This window comes from Vigna unguiculata, chromosome 11, assembly GCF_004118075.2.
Source record: "Vigna unguiculata cultivar IT97K-499-35 chromosome 11, ASM411807v1, whole genome shotgun sequence".
NCBI classification, from domain to species: Eukaryota; Viridiplantae; Streptophyta; class Magnoliopsida; order Fabales; family Fabaceae; genus Vigna; species Vigna unguiculata.
In genome coordinates, this window is record NC_040289.1 from 41,209,394 (window position 1) to 41,227,957 (window position 18,564).

Genomic DNA, 18,564 nt, shown 5'->3' on the forward strand with positions numbered 1-18,564 from the left:
TCTTTCCTTTTTCTTATGTTTTTTTCTCTGATGAAACAATTGCATCAACAAAATGTACTTTACCATTTCATCCTCATGCCACTAAATGTTCACACACTTTCGTAATCAACGACATAATAATATATCTATATGTCTAAGCATATCTCCCAAAATATTCATCACGATAAAGTTGAAGAATTGGCAGCAAAAGTTTAGTTATCTTTTTCTGGTTTTTGATTTCAATTAATGTTGGTGTTTGTATGATCCCTGATCATGTGTCAGGGGCAGCCATGCAATGGAAAGCAGAAAACCAAACTGTAGTGAGGTGCACCAAAGAATCCAACCTCTTAAGAAAAACTCAAAAAATGACATCATTTCGTTTAGAAGATGAAACTCACTTTATACTCATTTTGATGGTTGGATGCTATAGTCTAAATCTTGGTCTGCATTTTAATCATAAGCTTCATCTGCTCTTTCTACTTTTTTTGATAATTTTCTAAGGTTTGAATGATTATAATTAGCACTGTTGGTAATTTGTAGTGACATTGGAGGCCAACAAACATAGCCGTGGAGGTGGGTGTCCTATGAATCATAACCTTTCTTTCTTTCTGGCCATTTCCTTCACTGCTTTGCTTTTTGGAGTATTGGTGTTGACTTTTGAAACTTCTGCCTCACCCATATCACAGATTCACTGACAGATACATATCTATGCTCCTCATAAGTCTTACCAATTTCTTTTTCTTTTTTTCAATTTTTTCAAATGAAGATATAAGAATTTGTCAATTTGTAATTTTATGCCACTTCATTTTTACTCGTATCCCTGTAATAAAACTTTTCTTTTTAGATCCTACAGATTTTTCTAGCACCTTAACAAGTGTATAATATTTTCCTGTAAAAAATTCTTATGATGTATTTACTTACTTACCATCTAGGCCAAGAAGAACAAAAAAAAGACAACTTAAATGATAAATATAGTTCATCCTTAAAAGAAAATAACACATAAACACTAAATTTATTATGTCAATTAGAATCATCCATCATAGTAAATTGTTTACTATAATTTATCCTATTTTAGTTAAAATTTAAACAATAGAAAAATGTGTTTAGGTAAACAAAAAATTAAAATTAAATAAACAATTAAAACCTTCAAAATTTTGAGATCCTTCCCTCGTTTCCTGGTTGTGGTGTTATAAACAAAGTGTTTGGTCTATAACAGATAATTTGGAAATCCAAAATGCTGGACCAAAGAGCCACTCATCTCTCAGAAATATATGCTTTTGTTACAATACCTTTATCCTCCTTCAATGAGATTATGGATATTTTTAAGCTACAAGATCATAATGAAAAGCAATTATGTCGAATCTCTATTTATACAAAAAGCAACGAGGAAAATCCAATGAACTTTTCAACTTTAAACATTATGACCACTAGCACGAACCGCGCATGCGGAATCTCCTTTATTTCAAAATAAATGTAACTCATATGTAGTATTCCTATCGAAAGATGAAATACGAAACATTCCACGAAATATGTGTAAAAATTTTGTGAATAATAGAAAACACTATCTTTCTATGTTTATACATGTCGCACCCAAATTTGTTATGCATACATTACATTTACACCATACATGTTGCTTAACTCCGACAATAATTTGAATAAATAGACACATCAGAAACCGCAATGAACTGTGTAATTTTGCATTCATTATGTCAATAGTTTATAGAAAAACATGGCTAAAGTAAATACTATACATATACCAAAAATTGAATTGGTGAGGTTATGTCTGCCACTATTCTGCTGCTTGGGATATAGCCTATAGAAAACTAACTGACATTCCATCATCTTCCAGTAACTGCACCAAAATTGTCATTAATCATGTCCGAGAATAGATCTTAAAAAACTAACTGTTTCAAAGAAACAAAAACTCACCTCCAAGACATATTGCAGAAGTTCTTCAGTCCACATGATCATTAAAGCGAATGAGTCTTCTGATGAAAGTTTTTTCCCGGCAATAGCTAAAGGACAAAACAAAAGCATTTTAACTAAAGGAAACAAACATATACAGCACAAGATCTTCGAAGTAAACAGAATAGAGGAAATATGAATATACATCACGTATGATGACACACAGAAGCAAGCCAGCCCAACAGAGACATGAACCATGAATGATGGCCAGAAATTATCTCGGTCCAAAAATACATTCTCAGAAATGAGAGTGATTATGCCGGAAATTAACAGAATAATCCATCCTGAAGGCAAGCATCCATAGAAAGAAAATGAGGAAGATCCCTGGACAAAAAAACAAAAAATCCGAGGTCAGAGGAATTAGCATCAAATTACAGTCAGCCAATCAGAGCTAATAGCCAACATACCTGGAAGTACTTCTTTATGAATATAGCAGAGTATAAAATCCTCAGGGTCATATCTTTAGTCAAGTCAAGTAACCATACAAAAATTTTTCTTTTCAACAAATTATGAAAATTAAATATGGAAATCAAAGTTTTGAACAGACAGCAACCACATAAAATTCTTGGGAGATGAACGCAGGGAACATTGTAAAAATCCAACAGTATCGCTATGCTAGTAATAATTGAACTTGCAACGAAATTAGATTTTACCAGCTTAGAACAGAAGTATCTAGGTTACTGAGTCGGGCAGCGGCCGTTCCATTATAGAACATGGAGTCATAAAAATATGTAACAACGGCTAATATCATCACATACGCAATGCTCCCGATCAACCATAATCAAGAGCTGAAAAGCCAATGCTAATACCAGAATACACAAATTCCTAATCATTGTTTCTCGCAGGCACAAAATCCTGAAGTAATGGTTTATGCTCCTATTTATTTTTTGGAATATGAGAAGGATTCATTATTTACTATTAAGATGCATTTAGAATTCAATTCAGCATGTTGATAAATATCTTAAAAAGATATTTGTGGGAGTAAACTACACAATTAACACAAGAGATGGAACATTACTCTTTCTTGGTTCTGTTTCAATTTATCTTTATCTTTTTGATGATGAATGCCTTTTATTATTTTCACTCGTCAACTCTTTCTCACTTACAACAACATAATTTTCTTTTAGCCTTCATTTGATCAATAGTTTATATGTAATAGCTGTAATGTTTGAGTATCCACATGGCTTTCCATAAGGGAAAAACAAATGTAAATTGTGAAATGACATGAAATAAATAACGGTAAAGTAGAAAGGATACTGAGAGAATTTGCCATTATCAAGCCAACAGCCCCGGCTACCCTTATTAACAGGACATTCAAAACTATATAGATCAACGAGAATATAAGTAGTGAATCATTGGATCGCTTGAGTTGGCTCTCGGTTGCAACTGCATGCATAAAGGCTTCAGAGGTTCCTGAAACATGCAAAGAACATTATAATAACGAGATTAAAGAATTCGATCCACCATTTAACAAGTCATAAACAAGGAAATTAAGTAAATGTAAAATTAATGATATTCAGTCAAAGGCCCCAACGGTTCAGCAAAAACTTATTTTATTAGAAGGTATTAATTTAGGCATTTAAGTTAATCAAATCTACAAGCAGAAATGGCAAATTGAAAATTTGACCTAGAATACATTAATGTCATAAGAAACAATCCTCATTCAAGTTTATGAAATATTAAGTAGGTTTCTCACTTTATCCAGCCATACCCCAATTTAAGTATACCCCCCTTCCCAAAGCTTGAAAATGATCCCATTTTAAGTTATCCTTCTGCTGTTACTTAACCATTTTGAAGGAAAGTGGTTCAGAATTATAGAAAGAAAAGTTTCTATTAACATAAAAGAGTACAAATGTTTCCCAGAACTTCAAGGGGCCTAAACTCCAATTAGTACAAAGGCACACACAGTGAGGTTAGCTTATGAAGTTTATTGCATCTTAACTTCTTTTATATTTTCCTATAGATACTTATGAAGTTTATCTAGACAAAATTTCACAGTTAATAGAGCTTATCTAACACATTTACTAATTCCTTTAGATGTTATTAAATTTAGAAAATGTATGCAAAAAATTTAGATTATATGAAGAATAATAAACATGAGGAGTGTTGTAACCTGCAAACGATCAATGTACTTAGAATAAAAATAAATAGTAACATTAGACAAGGTAGATTACCATTCATGGCCAAAACAATGACATAAAAGCAATAACAGCGGAGGGCAGTTGACGCTTCTCCATCACTCCATTTTTCACCATAAAGCAATCTAATGAGTGAATAAGAATAACTTGGACCAAATGCCATAAAAACAAGGCCTGCAAAAAAATAAAAGCTGAATATTATACCACAAGAGAAACAATAAAATATTCAATTTAAGGTAAAACATGTCCAAAATATTTTTTTCCAGGGGGACACAACAGCATAATCGTTATGGTCACACCTTTTATTGTTCAAAATTACATAAGGGGTTCAGTTTGACTTTAAGGGACAAAAGATCATGTATCTGCGCATAATTGTTGCTTGTTACCAATGACAAGCAACTAAATAACATCCTCGTTACAGGACAATCTAGTATTATTGATTGCATTAAATTATATGTACACAAATGTCAATCATCCAGCAGACCGCAATTTTTTCAGTTTCTCATGAAAAGGCTCTTCCCTATGGAATGCCGTACTAATAACAGAAGTCAAGCTAAAAGGAACTCCTTTAACACAGTGATATCCCTTTTCTAATTTTATTTTTTTCCAAAGGGAAGGGTCAACAACAGCCACAAACAACTCTTTTTCCTATTACACATAAGGTTGGCTACATGAATCAAATGTCGCCATAGTGTTCTAAGGTGATTCATTTACAAAGGCAAATGGCTGAAAATTCTTCTTAATAGTTTGGCAAATAGTTTTACTCAGCCTTATTCTATGGTTCTACATCCAGCATTAGCCATTAGGATTACATTCCATGTGGTCCACTTTCTGTTTTCTCCACACAAGCCAAAACAAGAAATTGTACCAATTTTTTTTACTGCGGGTGTTATTCAACTTTTTCTCTAATGCACACATTCCTAATTCATCTTGTCTAGTATGCCACTCAATGCTCATTCAAGGGAAGGGTAACAGTCTCAAAGTTAGGTTCAAGCTTTTCATTCCTCTTATCAATTCTCACAAAAGAAATTCATAGAATAAAAAGAGAAACATCTAGGTTTAAGTTTTCTTATTCATACAGAACAGAAAATTATTGGTCAATAGTGAACACAGCATTTTACAGCAAATTGAATATTAGGCAATGGCGCAACATACCATCAAATTTGCCTATTAAGTAATATTTGTCTAGATGCAACTTATGTGAACTATACTGAGTAGCCTCAACATCAACATTTCTTACTTTTGCAATCATTGCAGAACCATTGATTATTCATAGTCAAACTAAGATATGGGTAAAGATGCATCTTTCTTCAAACAAGGACCACAAGCAACTCCATTTTACTGAATATGTATTGAGGAAACAATATGAAATTAAATGAAAAGACTTACCAATCAACAAAACTAACTTAAGGGATTCCGTCAAACCATTTCCCAATTTCTTGCTTTTTCCTGGATATTCTCCTGTCAGGATTGACCACCAAAAATAATTAAAATTTATTATTGAATAAGAAAGGAACTCAGTATGATGTGCTTATAACAAAATTAAAGGAGGTCTAGATAAAATATTTGTAACATGACATACATATACTACATAGAAATAGATGTATTTTCGTATGGTGTGATGTAAGTTATATAGTGCTAGCATATGCTGGTTCCCGTCCGACTTTATTGTTTCATCAATAAATTGACTTTGGTTGATCAATTTCTAAAAGCAATATAGTTTTTATGTGTGGATGAATATGACAGGACTGATACTGAAACCTAATAGACAAACACAACTAGCCAGGTAAACGATGAAGATAGAAATGAGGGGCAAATTAAGAATTGCAGCTCGAAAGAAATAAGCAATACAAAGAGACAAACAAAGGAAGAAGCAAAAAATACAGTAGAACCAAATAATAGTTATATGAAAGCTATTTAGATTTTCTGGTTCAAGCATCAAGTAAACAAGAGAGAAATAGAACCTGAAGCAGACCTTGCAAATGTTGCATACGAACTTTCTTCAAAAGGTAAAAAGACAAGTCTCACCACTAAGCTACCTGAAAGATGGTGATTTTTTTCAAAAAAAACAAAGAAGACAAACATGTTCACGTGAGAAACATTTCTCGTGTTTCTCAATAAAATAGGAAACACTCCTGATTCAATTAAATTTATAACATAATAATTAAACTTTCTGAAACAAATTACTCAAACCAAATACCAACCCAATTTGTCCACCACGCCGTATACTGCCTGATTATATGGTGTATCCAACCATACAAGTACTATCTTTTCTCCTTCCTGAAGGATCAATTTTCGAAAGGATTGAAAGGTAAACAGTATACACATCTTGGACAGCTGCTGGTCAAAATCAATCAGTTTCCCTTTTCTGCAAAAATTGTTACTAATAAATCAAACATTGATGATAAATAAGCAGACATCAAACAAAATTAAGTAGATTAATGATTTACAGTTTCCACTTTTCCTTGCAAAGCATGTTTTATATACCATGCATCACATCAGGAGAAAAGTGCAGCATCTTAACATGTAAAACAATCAGATGATAAGGTCTGTTAGGAATAACATTAACTCAGCCGTCACAAAATACATATGAACTTAAACATGGTTCAACCTACAACAAACTAGAGGCACATATAATTATATATGTCCACAGCAGAAACAAAAAATCACCATATCAATAAATATTACATATAGTAGCATCTGGCAAACTTGATCCCTCCTCAATGACCTCAGAAGATCAAGCCTGCCATATCTCCTTTTAAGCGTTGTTCATCAGACCACTGCTTAGAGCATCTTATAGAAGAAAATTTTCCATATAGTTAAAACTATATGGAAATAAATAACTATACCTGAATGGAAAGAGGTATGAAACCTTCAATTTTTGGGAAAGCAAAAGATAGCCCCAATAACCAAGAAATAAGCTGGCTCCATATGCAGACTGTGACAAACCAAAAATGATTGATTTTTCCTGGAAATGGTCATTCAACTCAGAATCAGTTGCATTTACACATAGATATGTCAGAAATATAAAACATTTTTTTGGTACTCTAATAGATAAGATTACTAGAGAATTGACCGATAACAGCATTATCATATCAGTACATCATACTCTATTGTCTAGAATCCAAATTGTGAGTGGATAAAAAATAAAATGCACAATGAAGAAAAAGGTTCTTGAAACTTGTGAGTGAAATAACATGGCGGACATCCTAAAATTGATGAAATGAAATGCTATAAACAAGCAACACTGCAGCATACTATCAATGATACAAGAGTGCAGCACTTGAAAGCTCATTTGCATCGTTTACTTGCCCATTATGATTGGACTAATAAAAGGCAGCTGTTATTCTGGGGTTTCAACATCTGTATCATTAAACTTCTTTACATTTTTTTTTATCAGGACTCCTTTATCACTCAGAACACATATATATATCAGCAAAGATTCAAATGAAACTTCAATAGTCCTAATATTAGCGGCTGTTTGGTTTAAAAAATGGCTCATGTTTCATTTTCTATTGTCTTTTTCATGTATAACTCAAGAAACAGAGAACATACAACATAAAAAACAGAACATTTTTTCAAAACAAAAAGTCCCTTAGAAATCCGAGAAATGAAGAAAACATCAATATCGTAATTGATTTACACTTCTAGTTTAGTAGGTGCCTTCTCTATTTTGTACAGCTTTTTTCTTTCTGTAATTGTTGTTGGCCATAGGATTGCATGTCTGATTCATCTGATGTTTCAACAACCTTAAATTCAAAAATATTAAATTAATTATTTAAATAAGCAAAAAATAATATACCCTTGGTTTTATGGTCTTAATATTCTAAAATTTATGAACAAATGTTAGTAAACCAAAAAGAAAGTCGGCATTAATTTGCTTAAACAATAGCAAGAAACTAGAACAATAGAAGTCCGTTCAAAAATCAATGTCATTAGCATATCTACAAGCTTAACAGAAAAAGCACTGACTGTCTGCTTAACAATAGTAAAAGTAAATATATGCAGCTCAGTATAAGTCCACTCTTACAATTCCAATTTGCTTGCTGATTAGAAAATACATTGTCAAGCATCGTAACAGAGTGGCTATAGTCTCAACCATCAGCCGTAATTCAAGTAAAACCAAGCTTTGTGAGAGAATGTACGCAGGCTCAGCCAAGAGCTCCAAAATACATGCAAAACCTGGCATAACAAGTGAACTTTACTCATAAATTTTCAAAATTTACAAAATCTGATATTTGGAGGGTTATTCAAGGATGTGTGGTTTCATATGTTTTGAAGGGAGATAAGATTGTAGAAAAAACCATTGATAACTCATGAAAGTAAAAAAAACAAAAGTATATAGATGACAAAAAGCTACATCAGATTACCATTGATCAAGATAGCTTGCCCATGTGGACTACTATAACTTATTTGTTGCCACCAGAAGACAAAAAGGCATACTACAATTGTAATAAATATTCCAAGTGGGAAACTCATCCACACTACTTTCATTAGCTTCACAACATCTCCCATTGAATTGCCATCACTATAACATAAAAAGTTACATATTATAAATGGAGCTCACTCAAGTTTTGGAATAATTGAATTAAAAAATAAAATAAATGAAAGACATAAAACCTTAGTTAACATTATTTGAATAATAAGAAACATATTTTTAAATATAATTCCAAAACACATTCTTTCTCTGGCAACTAGAATAGTTTATCCAAAGAATCATTAAAAAATCAGCACTCGCCTATGAAGCAGTAGCTTTAAACCTAACACATACTCGTTTTCTTTTGAAGCATGATGCAAAAGATGATCCATAAACAAATTATACGCACAATCAAGAGGTATGAAAAGAACTAAAAAGCCCTCAGCATCAAGCATGGAAAAAGCCCAACAACTAGGAGGATTCAAGCAAGGAATCAAAATTAAGCCGAATAAACTTGTTGATAAGATCATATGAACTCGGAAAATAAGATGGAAATTAAATAGAAAAAATCATTCAAGAGAAGAACTGTATTATTGAAAGAGAACATAAACTGTGGAGTAGAATTCTCCCCAAAGGTTTCCCTTTCACAAAGGATCTCTCCATTCGCTCACAAACCTCTCAAATACACTGAATGCCCTTTCACAATCAGATTTCACTATTTATGTAACCAATTCTAACGGACAAGACATTCCCTCTAACTAATGAACTAACTAACTAACCAAAACCGTATTTATTAGTTCTTACTGTACATTTAATGCTTGAAAAGATCTGCCGAGCCCAATTTCTTTAAATACACTTCTTCCTACTTAACAGAACAAGAAAGAGCATAAAGGGATCACCATTTCAGGTCCATTCGCAAGCATGCTCGCCGAAAGCCCTCCCGACTAAGAAATAAAATACATGTGACTAGTAGATGAAACTGCACTGCATACAGCTGCATCAAAAAAAGGTGTCAAGATGGTAAACAAAATTTTGACCACAGATCTTATGATGCAGGTCAAAATGACACAAAATACATCAAGAAAAAAATGACACCCAATAAAGAAATTTAGAACTACAGCACGAGGCAAAAGAAGTAAATCAATTCCAAGAAATGAAAAGAGACAGCACAGCTGGAAAACGCATCTCTTGACTGCGAAGTAACTATTATGCACGGGGAAGATGGAGACAGCAATTAAAATTAAAGAGATGGGAAAACAGTTACCGCATAGTCCTCTTGTGTGAGATGCCTTACAATCCATGTATTGAATATAAATGGAATCCCTCTTGACAAGAACTGGGTAGCTGGATTCACGATATCCAAGAAAAGAAAGTAAAATGGAATGGGGAAATATCAATGAGCCAACTCACAATGCAGGGTAAAAAGCTATCTTAGTAATAATCCAAAATAAATACACTCCAATGAACTGCGGAGCATAACTAATTTTTTAATCAAGTCTAATATATGAGAAATGTGAACAAGCCAGACGAGTGTAATGTTGCTACAAGAGGTGAAAAGAATGAACTGACCTAATAGGTATTTAAAGGTCCGTGAGAGATTGGTAGCATCTTTGTTCTTTGACATTGCAAATGCGGAAATGAAAATGATTCCTGGATCAATTACTCGAATACGTCATATGAAAGAATTGGCCACGCACACGATTATGGATACGGATTCTGAGACAGAGAGTGAATGTAACAGAGTGAAATACCTGCTTAGTTTTTTAGGTTTGCCACACGCTGGACGATGAATAAGCGATTCTGTTGAATTCCGGCGAGGGTGAGGAAGAAGTTGTGAGTTGCGCCTTCAACATCAACTCAAGGTTTTAAAAATATTTGAAGCGGCTTCCAACACTACTGCAGGGTGTTTGACGAAAGTACTAAGCCACGATGCTCTTATATTCGGTAGGATTTTTGTGTCTTCTGCTGCGAAATGTTTAAGTTTTAATTTTAATTTATTGTTTTGAAGATAAAATTATTTTATTCAGCTCGCAGTAAAAATATCTATTTTCATTTAATTTTTAGGAACATTAATACTATATGCTGTAGTTTATGTATTGCTTAATGAGATTCGAAAATTCGAGGAATGTATTGTTTGTAGATGTGGTGAAGATATAGAGAAGTTACGTAGAAAATAGAAAAGTAACTTTTCTCTCGTCGGAATGTACTAAATTTTCTATTTTCGTATTTTGAGGAAATAAAAATGTATAAAGATAAGAAAAAAGAAATAAAAGTGAGAGTTAGAGATAAAATATTTCAAAATTAGGTAGTTTAATAGACGTGATAGGAAAATAATAAATAAGTAAAAATAATTATTTTATAAAGTTAATTATTCTACCTTTCTTCCTAAGCTAAATTAACAAAACTAAATGCTTTTCTCTTTTTTCTTTCTCCTCCTCCTCACTAACCAACATGTATGGTGATAAAAACAAGATGAGAGAAAAATCTGGTCTGTCAATCTAAATAAACTAAAATTAATCTATTCCCACTTTTTTTATTATTTTGTATTTATTACTTCATTCCATGTCTCAACATAACGTAAAAAACATCACCTAAGATGGATTAAATATGTTTTTGGTTCCTCAAGTTTTAGCGAAATTTGGAATTAGTCCTTCATCAAAATTTTTGACCAATTTAGTCATTCATCTTTCAAAATGCATGAATTTAGTCCTTTTAACCAAATTTTGTTAAGTTTATCTGACGTTTCAAGCACATTTCATGATAGTATTTAAATTATTTACACTGTTTGATACATTTTTGCTTCAATGTTAACTTAAATACTATCATGAAATATGCTTGAAACGTCAGATAAACTTAACAAAATTTGGTTAAAATGACTAAATTCACACATTTTAAAAAATGAAAGACTAAATTGGTATAAAATTTTGATGAGGGACTAATTCCAAAATTCACTGAAACTTGAGGGACCAAAAACATATTTAACCCAATTTACATAGACATCGCAAATGAATATTACTAAAAGAAATACGTGAATGAAATATTGCGTCAACTAATACAATCCAACGGGCCAAATGAAAAGAGGTTACACAAAGTAAATTTGTTTCCTTTGTACATCTAAACTCTCATGCCACTTCTTTAGATTTAATTATTCAAATGGTACATATTTTTGTTTACATGTGTCAGTTTAGTACTAATTTTCTAAAATATGTAAATTAAATTTTAACTTTTAAAAAAATATCTCAATTAGATTTTTAAAAAAAAAATATTAATATTATTAACGATATTGATATTTAAAATAACTTATAAAATTAAATATTAATATTTATATTAAAATTTAATGGTAAAAATCATGAATAAAATTAATGACGTTAATAATTTTTATTTAAAAATTACCTAACTTAAACATTCTTTAAAAATTTGAAACTTAATTGACACATAATTAGAAGTAAGTATCAAATTGATACATATAAACGAAACTGAATACCATCTAACTAATTAAACCCAATTTTTTATAATCCATCTTGCATTATAAGTTTAACTTTTTATCTTAAAAACAAAATATTACCCCCATTTTTGTATAAAGATAATCTCCACGCATACTTTCAGGCACCCACGCGTATTTTTTATTTCGTAATGCCTATCTTACAAAATGTTATATGAAAGCCATTTCTTCTTAAATTATTTATTCACCAAAAATACTATCTTAACTATTTTAATAAGTATTTATATCTCTTCAGACAACAAGGATCGTAAAAGAACATTTAAAAATCATCAACAAACTAACTTTTAAATTTTGGTAAAATTATAAGTTTCAAAAGGATGTATTTTTCACAATATAGTTTAACAATAAATAGACCAAACACTAAGTGGTTGATTTTATTCGCGTGTTCTGTTCTGTTGCATGCTAAGTGTCGTATTAATCATATATTTGGTCATTGCTCTTTACTCCCAAACAAAAACTTGTGAAAAATAAATGCAACGGAAGCCCTATGAAATAATCAAATACCAGAAGGAACTCTACTGTTGAAGGTGTGGTGGGGGCTCTTCCACCTGCAATGAAGAGAGCCTCAAACGAGAAAGAACAAGATCGGCTAAACAGACTCAAGACTCCTTCGTTTACGAAGGATCGCCCTGCATGGTTAGTTGGATATTCACCCCTATTATCAATCAAATAACAATGATTATACACGAGGAGGAAACGCTAGGGATAAAGAACACCGAAAATGCGAAGAACCCAAAAATGTGAATTCTTGAAAATACTATAATCAAAGTGTTATTACTAAACATGTTTAAAAATGTTTGGTTAACTTTTGTTGCTTTTTGAATGCTTTTTATAATTTTAAATAATTAAAATAATAAATAAAACTAAAATTGAAATTACAGTGAAGTTAGAAAATAACAAAAAGTGCAGGAAGCTATACATAATACATGTCTTGTTTGAACTTTGTGGTGGATACAGTTACCAATCAACTGTCAGCAAGGCAGTACTTAATATGCGCAGGAAAATTACCAGGATGGCATGCTTGTTGAGTGCAGTTGGTAGTTCCTTGATACCAATCAATTTTACACCGGACATTCTACCAAAATTTTACTTTCTACACCAATTATCCACTCACAAATGATAGTATTCACTCGTTCTGGTACCTCATCGTGCGGGCAATGACCTGTGTAAATGTCAAGAAGAAAATGGGTCAATTTGAAAGCAAGCCCGAGTACTTTGTTATATAAAAGTTCAGACAGATATAAAAAACTCTGGCTACCAGCATCTAACTCCTTGATTATAACTCCATCACAGTGTTCTTTAAGCATAGCCACCTTGGAGTTGGAATCAGAAATCGGATCTTTCATTCCCTAACAATAAAGAAATAAATAGCAATTTGAGTATCAGAGTCATTCTCAAAACATATTGATCCATCCTTTCTCGCCCATAAAACTTGATATCCATGTTATAATACCTGTATGATTAGGACCTTTTCCTTGACATCTTCCAGAAGAAAGTTTACAGGAATGGAAAGATTAAAGCTAAAGATGCTTTCCAACACCACAAGCACACCAGGATCATATGACTTTTAATATGTAAAGGAGGTGTCAGAATGTGAAACTTGCTGATGCAATACAAATAATTTAGATTCTAAAAGTTGAGGAGGATACTGCTCTTAGCATTTCATTTATAAGCCGATCATCTGCTCTTTCAACCCTCTACAAAGCAAACATAATCGGCCACCATCAATACAAATGTATAACAAATATATGAGATTTGGAAATTAGCGACAAACATTACACTTACAGTTGGATAACATTTCTTAACTAACTCCTGAGTTCTTAGCCTCAAGTAGTATAGAAGAATGCGAGACCCCAACCAGGAAGCTCCCGAAGTTTGCCTGTCCTGAACCTTTTACAAGTACAAAAAAAAAAGAAAATGAACTTTAAATAGAACAAACTATTATGTTGTACTACTCACAATAAAGGTCAAATTGTGGTTAGAAGAAATCAACGAAACCCAACTTCTAAGATTCATTTACGACTATATTCGCACTTTTAGATGTTTGTCTCTTCATGAAAACTATCCACTCACTGTACGTTTCCAGTGAAGACTAGATATTTTAAGATCTAGGGATCTAACTTCTAACGCAGGGAATAAACAAATCATGATAATTACGTATAACGGAAACATTTGTACGGTTCAAACAAGAAGATGATATCACACATCAACCGCAGCAAAATTTTACGACAACAAGAAGCAAACTGAAGTTTTTCGGGCCTAGCCAATAGAAAAAGTATAATATCTTACAAATGTTGTACGAACTTGAGTTGTTCTCGATTACACTTACTCTAGACAGTGGTATGAATGAATAACTTGGGATGACATTGCCCGCACTGTTGATCAAAACAAGGGATTTGATCAAATCACTCCAAATACCAGCAACGATAGCAGCAAGATAACCTAGAGTAGGGAAAAATACTTGTTAAATTATCAACTCATCAACAGAAGCAAGAATAAACTGGTAGTATATATGTATATATACATATGCATATACACACACTACAGGAACCAAATTACTGCAGATGTGTGCAAAAGGACAGATTTTTTTTGGAACCAAAACATGTTTTAATCATACCGCCAATTGAGTTGCCAACAATGTGAACTGGTTCACCCACAACATCAATAATAAAATCTCTCAATAGTTCAGCCCACAAGAGTTCAGTATATACAACATTTGGCTTTTCTGATTTGCCAAATCCTAAAATAGTAATTGCCCAAACTCGATTGCCAGATTCAGCTAAACCATTTATGTTATCACGATAATGCTCCCAAAAGGCACCAAAACCATGCACAAGAAGAACGGCAGGACCATCTTCACCAGCAACTGTATACTGAGAAAATCCATTTAAACAAGAAATTAGCAGGAAATTTTATAAATATTTTACTTAAGTTGTACTAAGTACTTCAGGTCTTGACTCATTTCAGTGAGAAAAGAAAATTGAGTGGGCTCTTGCAAAGTGGACTTCACGAAAAATCAAACATTGATCATGAACCAATCAATTGAATACCTCGATAAGAAATCCTTTCCATTTCCATATCCTTGTTGAGTATACTCCGTCATTGTTTATCTGATTTCTCAAAGCCATAAGCCAATACCACTATAACACCACAAAATCATATAAAAAAATCATTTGATAAAAGACAAAGGCCATGGCAAGTACCATGATGTTACATATAAGACAAAACAAAATCAATAAAGGTGCAAAATAATTTTGTACTCAAACAAAGCATAATAGTTGTAACTAGAACCTCCATTGAGCACACAGCATCAACTGCTGCTGCAATTGTGGCAGCTGAATAACCAAAGGGTGATAAGAAACCTGCATTTCTTTCTTGCTCATATTTGATAGCTTCATAATGTACTCTTCTTCTAGAAACAATGCCAAGAGATAGGGCAGGACCAAATAGACCAATAAACGATGCTCCATTCCGACTTTCAGAAGCACGCAATTTTTCATGCACCCTGCACAAATTTAAGTACATTTCGTGACATGTCATTTTTACATTATGACTTCAACCACAAAAGTTTATAAACTTAGTGAATGAAATGTCGATTAATTATAGACATCACTGAGAAAGAACACCTTGTGAGCGTTAATGAATTAATCACTTAGGAGGAGAAACTGACCAAAACAGTAGAGTATGAAAATTGCTGCATGCGATGTTAACAATGTTACGCACAAAATTTTTTATCCCTTCTTACGATACAGGGGAAACAGAATGTAATAAAATAATGGAAGAAATGCTTACAAAACACTGAAACAGAAATAGAAAACCAAAACGGGGAAATATTATGGCTCTGTCTATGATCGAGAACATCATTTTCCTTAAAATGAGGAGAATAATGAGAATCCAGCTACCAAAAAATATTTTCAGCCTCCAAATTTCCAAGAAATATACCAAAATACAAAAACTTCAAAAGGTAAGTTGTCTACATACTCTTGCCAGTCATCACGAGCTGTTCCTTCCAAATATCTTAGATATGCAGCTAGTGCATTCAGTACATTGTTTGTCCCACCTCCAACGGCATTTCCTTCTTTTGTCACAAAAACAGATCCACTACGCTCTCTTGATAGTGTTTGCTCAGAGCTAGAACTTCTTTCAATTCTATCGCCAGACTCCAATGCTTTTCTGCGTAAAACGGTTTCAGCTGAGGCCTCCTTGATTAACCTCCAATTTTCTCCTGATTTACGTTGGTTGCTGGTCATAAATCCCTTTATATCATCATACGACGGGAGAACACCTAATTCAATGAACAATTATTGCATAACCTTTGGCAACATTAAATGAATTTAATTAAAAAAAGTAACATATGCAGTGAAAAATATAACAATAAATAAATAATAATAAACAAAACATCCTGAAAAGAAATCTATCCACCACGGAACTCACCCCAGTCCAGTTCTATCTCTACACCAGGTAACGTTGACTCTGACAGCTGAAGCGGTGTAGTCACCGGAAGTCGAAGTTTCTTAAACTCATCATACGACGCTGGAAGCTTTTTCAGATCCTATGTAACAGTAACATACCATGAGTTCAACTTTTACATTATCAACTCAACCAAGTCAAATTTTCATACGTTACGCAACAAACACAGTTAATTAGTCTCTAACAATCTGCCACCTACCTTCACTTCATAAAACGGAGTTTGCCATAACTCAATCCTAGGACTCCCTTGCGGAACATTGACGGACTCCAAACGCTGTTTGAGCACATCTATGACGAGGCGTAGCTCATACTCCACCTCTTGTTCCGCGAACACACAAGCGGCATTGACCTGTTCCGTCCTGAGCGATGAATTCACTTAAGAAAAGGAACAGCACGAAAATGCATTATAGATTAAGCGAGCAAACGGTAACTAACGGAGTAACAACCTGCGTAGCAAGCTGCTGTATGACGCTGTCCGCATTGCCGAATCTGATCATCAAATCGGAACCGCGATCCTTCAGCGACTTCCTCAAATCTTGCAGAGCAAGCAGAAGCAGTTCCAGCGTCTCATCGGAGAAACCTACAATCGATTAAACTGAGATACTCAGTTCACTAACAGAAATTGCAGCGCATTAAATTTCGTTACTCACGCGAAAGAATGCGGTGATCGAAAACGTATATAGGAAGAAGCGAGGGAAAGGTGGAGGCAGCGAGAAGCGCGGGGTGGTCATCGGTTCGGAGATCGTGTTTGAACCACAGAATCGCCGTTCCGGTTGCTTTCATAGAACAGTAGCGACGAGTTGGAGAGAGAGAACGAACGTTTGGGAAGGAAGAGAGTGATGAAAAATGGGAAGAAAAGTGAGGGAAAGTGAGAAGAGCCATAACTTGAGGCAAATTGAAACAACAGTCACAGCACTTGATTAAGTAATATTATAACTAAATTAAACTTGAAAAGAAAATGTGTTCGTGTTGGGTTTGTTTGTAGATTGAAGGTTCTTCATTTTTCTATGGTGAACATAACAAATTATAATTGTGGTGTAGAAATAGGATTGAAATTTTGTTGACCATAATAAATCCAAAACCCAAAGTTGCTCTGCTACCACTTATTTGTTCAACCATTTGTTGCTTTTGTTTTCTGCACATGCTATTTATTTTTGTAAATAATATTTATTCAAATGATTAAATATGTTTTTTTTTCTTCGAGTTTCTATTAATTTTGAAATTAGTTCATTGAAATTTTATACTAATTTAATTTTTTAAATTTAGAAATGCGTGAATTTAGTTTTTCTTACCAAATTTTGTTAAATTTATTTAATATTTTAAATACGTTTTATGATAATATTTGAATTAACATCGAAGCGAAAATATGTCAAATTATGTAAACAATTCAAATACTATCATAAAATGTGTTTGAAAAGTCAAATAAACTTAACGTAATTTTATTAAAAAAACTAAATTCACATATTTTGTTGAAAGATGGAGGACTAAATATGTCTGAAGAAAGACTAAGTCCAAATTCCACTGAAACTTTAAAGAACAAAAACATATTTAACCCTTATTCAAAATAATTAAATTTAAAAAAAACATTAAATTTAGTCAAAATAATTAAATTTAAAAAAAACATTAAATTTAGTTAAATTTACATGTCAATATTCGGAAATACACTCATATGAAGGAGTGAGTATTTATAAATATTTTTGCTGATGTTGAAATCGTATTATCATTCTCAAAAGTTTTACATAAACTCATAACATCGAGATAAAATCATCATCTAAACATCAATTACTTGAATATTTAGTAAAAGATTGTTTAAAGATATAGAAAATAATTAAATGATTCAATAAGAACACTATGTTATATCTTAAAATAATTATGAATTTTCTAAGTATAATAAGTATTTAGCCATTAATCTTTAATAAAGTTGAACTAAATATATCTTACAGTAGAAGAGTCAGATAAATCTTTCTTGAATCATCTTTGATATTTATAATTATTTTCTTCTATATCTTCATATTACACTAGTTTCCTTTTAATTGAAATATAATGTAATAAAGTTGGTACCATATATTAAACAAAGTTTAGGAGTTAGGGTT

General features: G+C 32.6%; 2 protein-coding genes across 4 annotated transcripts; both read right to left on the bottom strand.

Moving 5' to 3' along the window:
• Positions 1-1,652: 1,652 nt before the first annotated feature.
• On the bottom strand, positions 1,653-10,462 carry LOC114170578 (protein RFT1 homolog). 2 transcript variants are annotated; one of them, XM_028056086.1, is made up of 16 exons: positions 10,251-10,462; positions 10,069-10,149; positions 9,764-9,843; positions 9,399-9,493; positions 8,453-8,610; positions 8,113-8,264; positions 6,932-7,050; positions 6,287-6,450; positions 6,047-6,121; positions 5,472-5,543; positions 4,119-4,256; positions 3,202-3,357; positions 2,352-2,404; positions 2,090-2,268; positions 1,909-1,994; positions 1,653-1,831 (listed from the first exon to the last, which is right to left on the bottom strand). In XM_028056086.1, the coding sequence occupies exons 2-15, from the start codon at positions 10,121-10,123 to the stop codon at positions 1,934-1,936; spliced, it is 1,557 nt and encodes a 518-aa protein (XP_027911887.1). In that variant the 5' UTR covers positions 10,124-10,149; positions 10,251-10,462; the 3' UTR covers positions 1,653-1,831; positions 1,909-1,933. The 2 variants fall into 2 exon arrangements, with proteins under 2 accessions (XP_027911887.1, XP_027911888.1); XM_028056087.1 differs by lacking the exons at positions 9,764-9,843; positions 10,251-10,462 and having other exon boundaries at positions 10,069-10,123.
• Positions 10,463-12,855: 2,393 nt separating this feature from the next.
• On the bottom strand, positions 12,856-17,469 carry LOC114168756. Of its 2 annotated transcripts, none has more exons than XM_028053675.1 (14): positions 17,122-17,469; positions 16,918-17,051; positions 16,671-16,820; positions 16,436-16,553; positions 15,983-16,286; positions 15,293-15,506; positions 15,052-15,141; positions 14,619-14,874; positions 14,331-14,443; positions 13,787-13,891; positions 13,651-13,698; positions 13,455-13,565; positions 13,260-13,350; positions 12,856-13,163 (listed from the first exon to the last, which is right to left on the bottom strand). In XM_028053675.1, the coding sequence occupies exons 1-14, from the start codon at positions 17,351-17,353 to the stop codon at positions 13,063-13,065; spliced, it is 2,067 nt and encodes a 688-aa protein (XP_027909476.1). In that variant the 5' UTR covers positions 17,354-17,469; the 3' UTR covers positions 12,856-13,062. The 2 variants fall into 2 exon arrangements, with proteins under 2 accessions (XP_027909476.1, XP_027909477.1); XM_028053676.1 differs by having other exon boundaries at positions 16,671-16,830; positions 17,122-17,332.
• Between the last annotated feature and the right edge of the window lie 1,095 nt (positions 17,470-18,564).

Coding starts and splice junctions, on each gene's coding strand:
- LOC114170578 (XM_028056086.1), bottom strand. CDS start 10,123: ATGTCAAAGAACAAAGATGCTACCAATCTCTCACGGACCTTTAAATAC. Junction 6,122..6,286: donor CGGCGTGGTGGACAAATTGG/GTTGGTATTTGG, acceptor ACCATCTTTCAG/GTAGCTTAGTGGTGAGACTT. Junction 2,405..3,201: donor GATAATGGCAAATTCTCTCA/GTATCCTTTCTA, acceptor ACTTGACTAAAG/ATATGACCCTGAGGATTTTA.
- LOC114168756 (XM_028053675.1), bottom strand. CDS start 17,353: ATGGCTCTTCTCACTTTCCCTCACTTTTCTTCCCATTTTTCATCACTC. Junction 15,507..15,982: donor GCTCGTGATGACTGGCAAGA/GTATGTAGACAA, acceptor AAATTTGTGCAG/GGTGCATGAAAAATTGCGTG. Junction 13,566..13,650: donor TAAATGAAATGCTAAGAGCA/GTATCCTCCTCA, acceptor ACATATTAAAAG/TCATATGATCCTGGTGTGCT.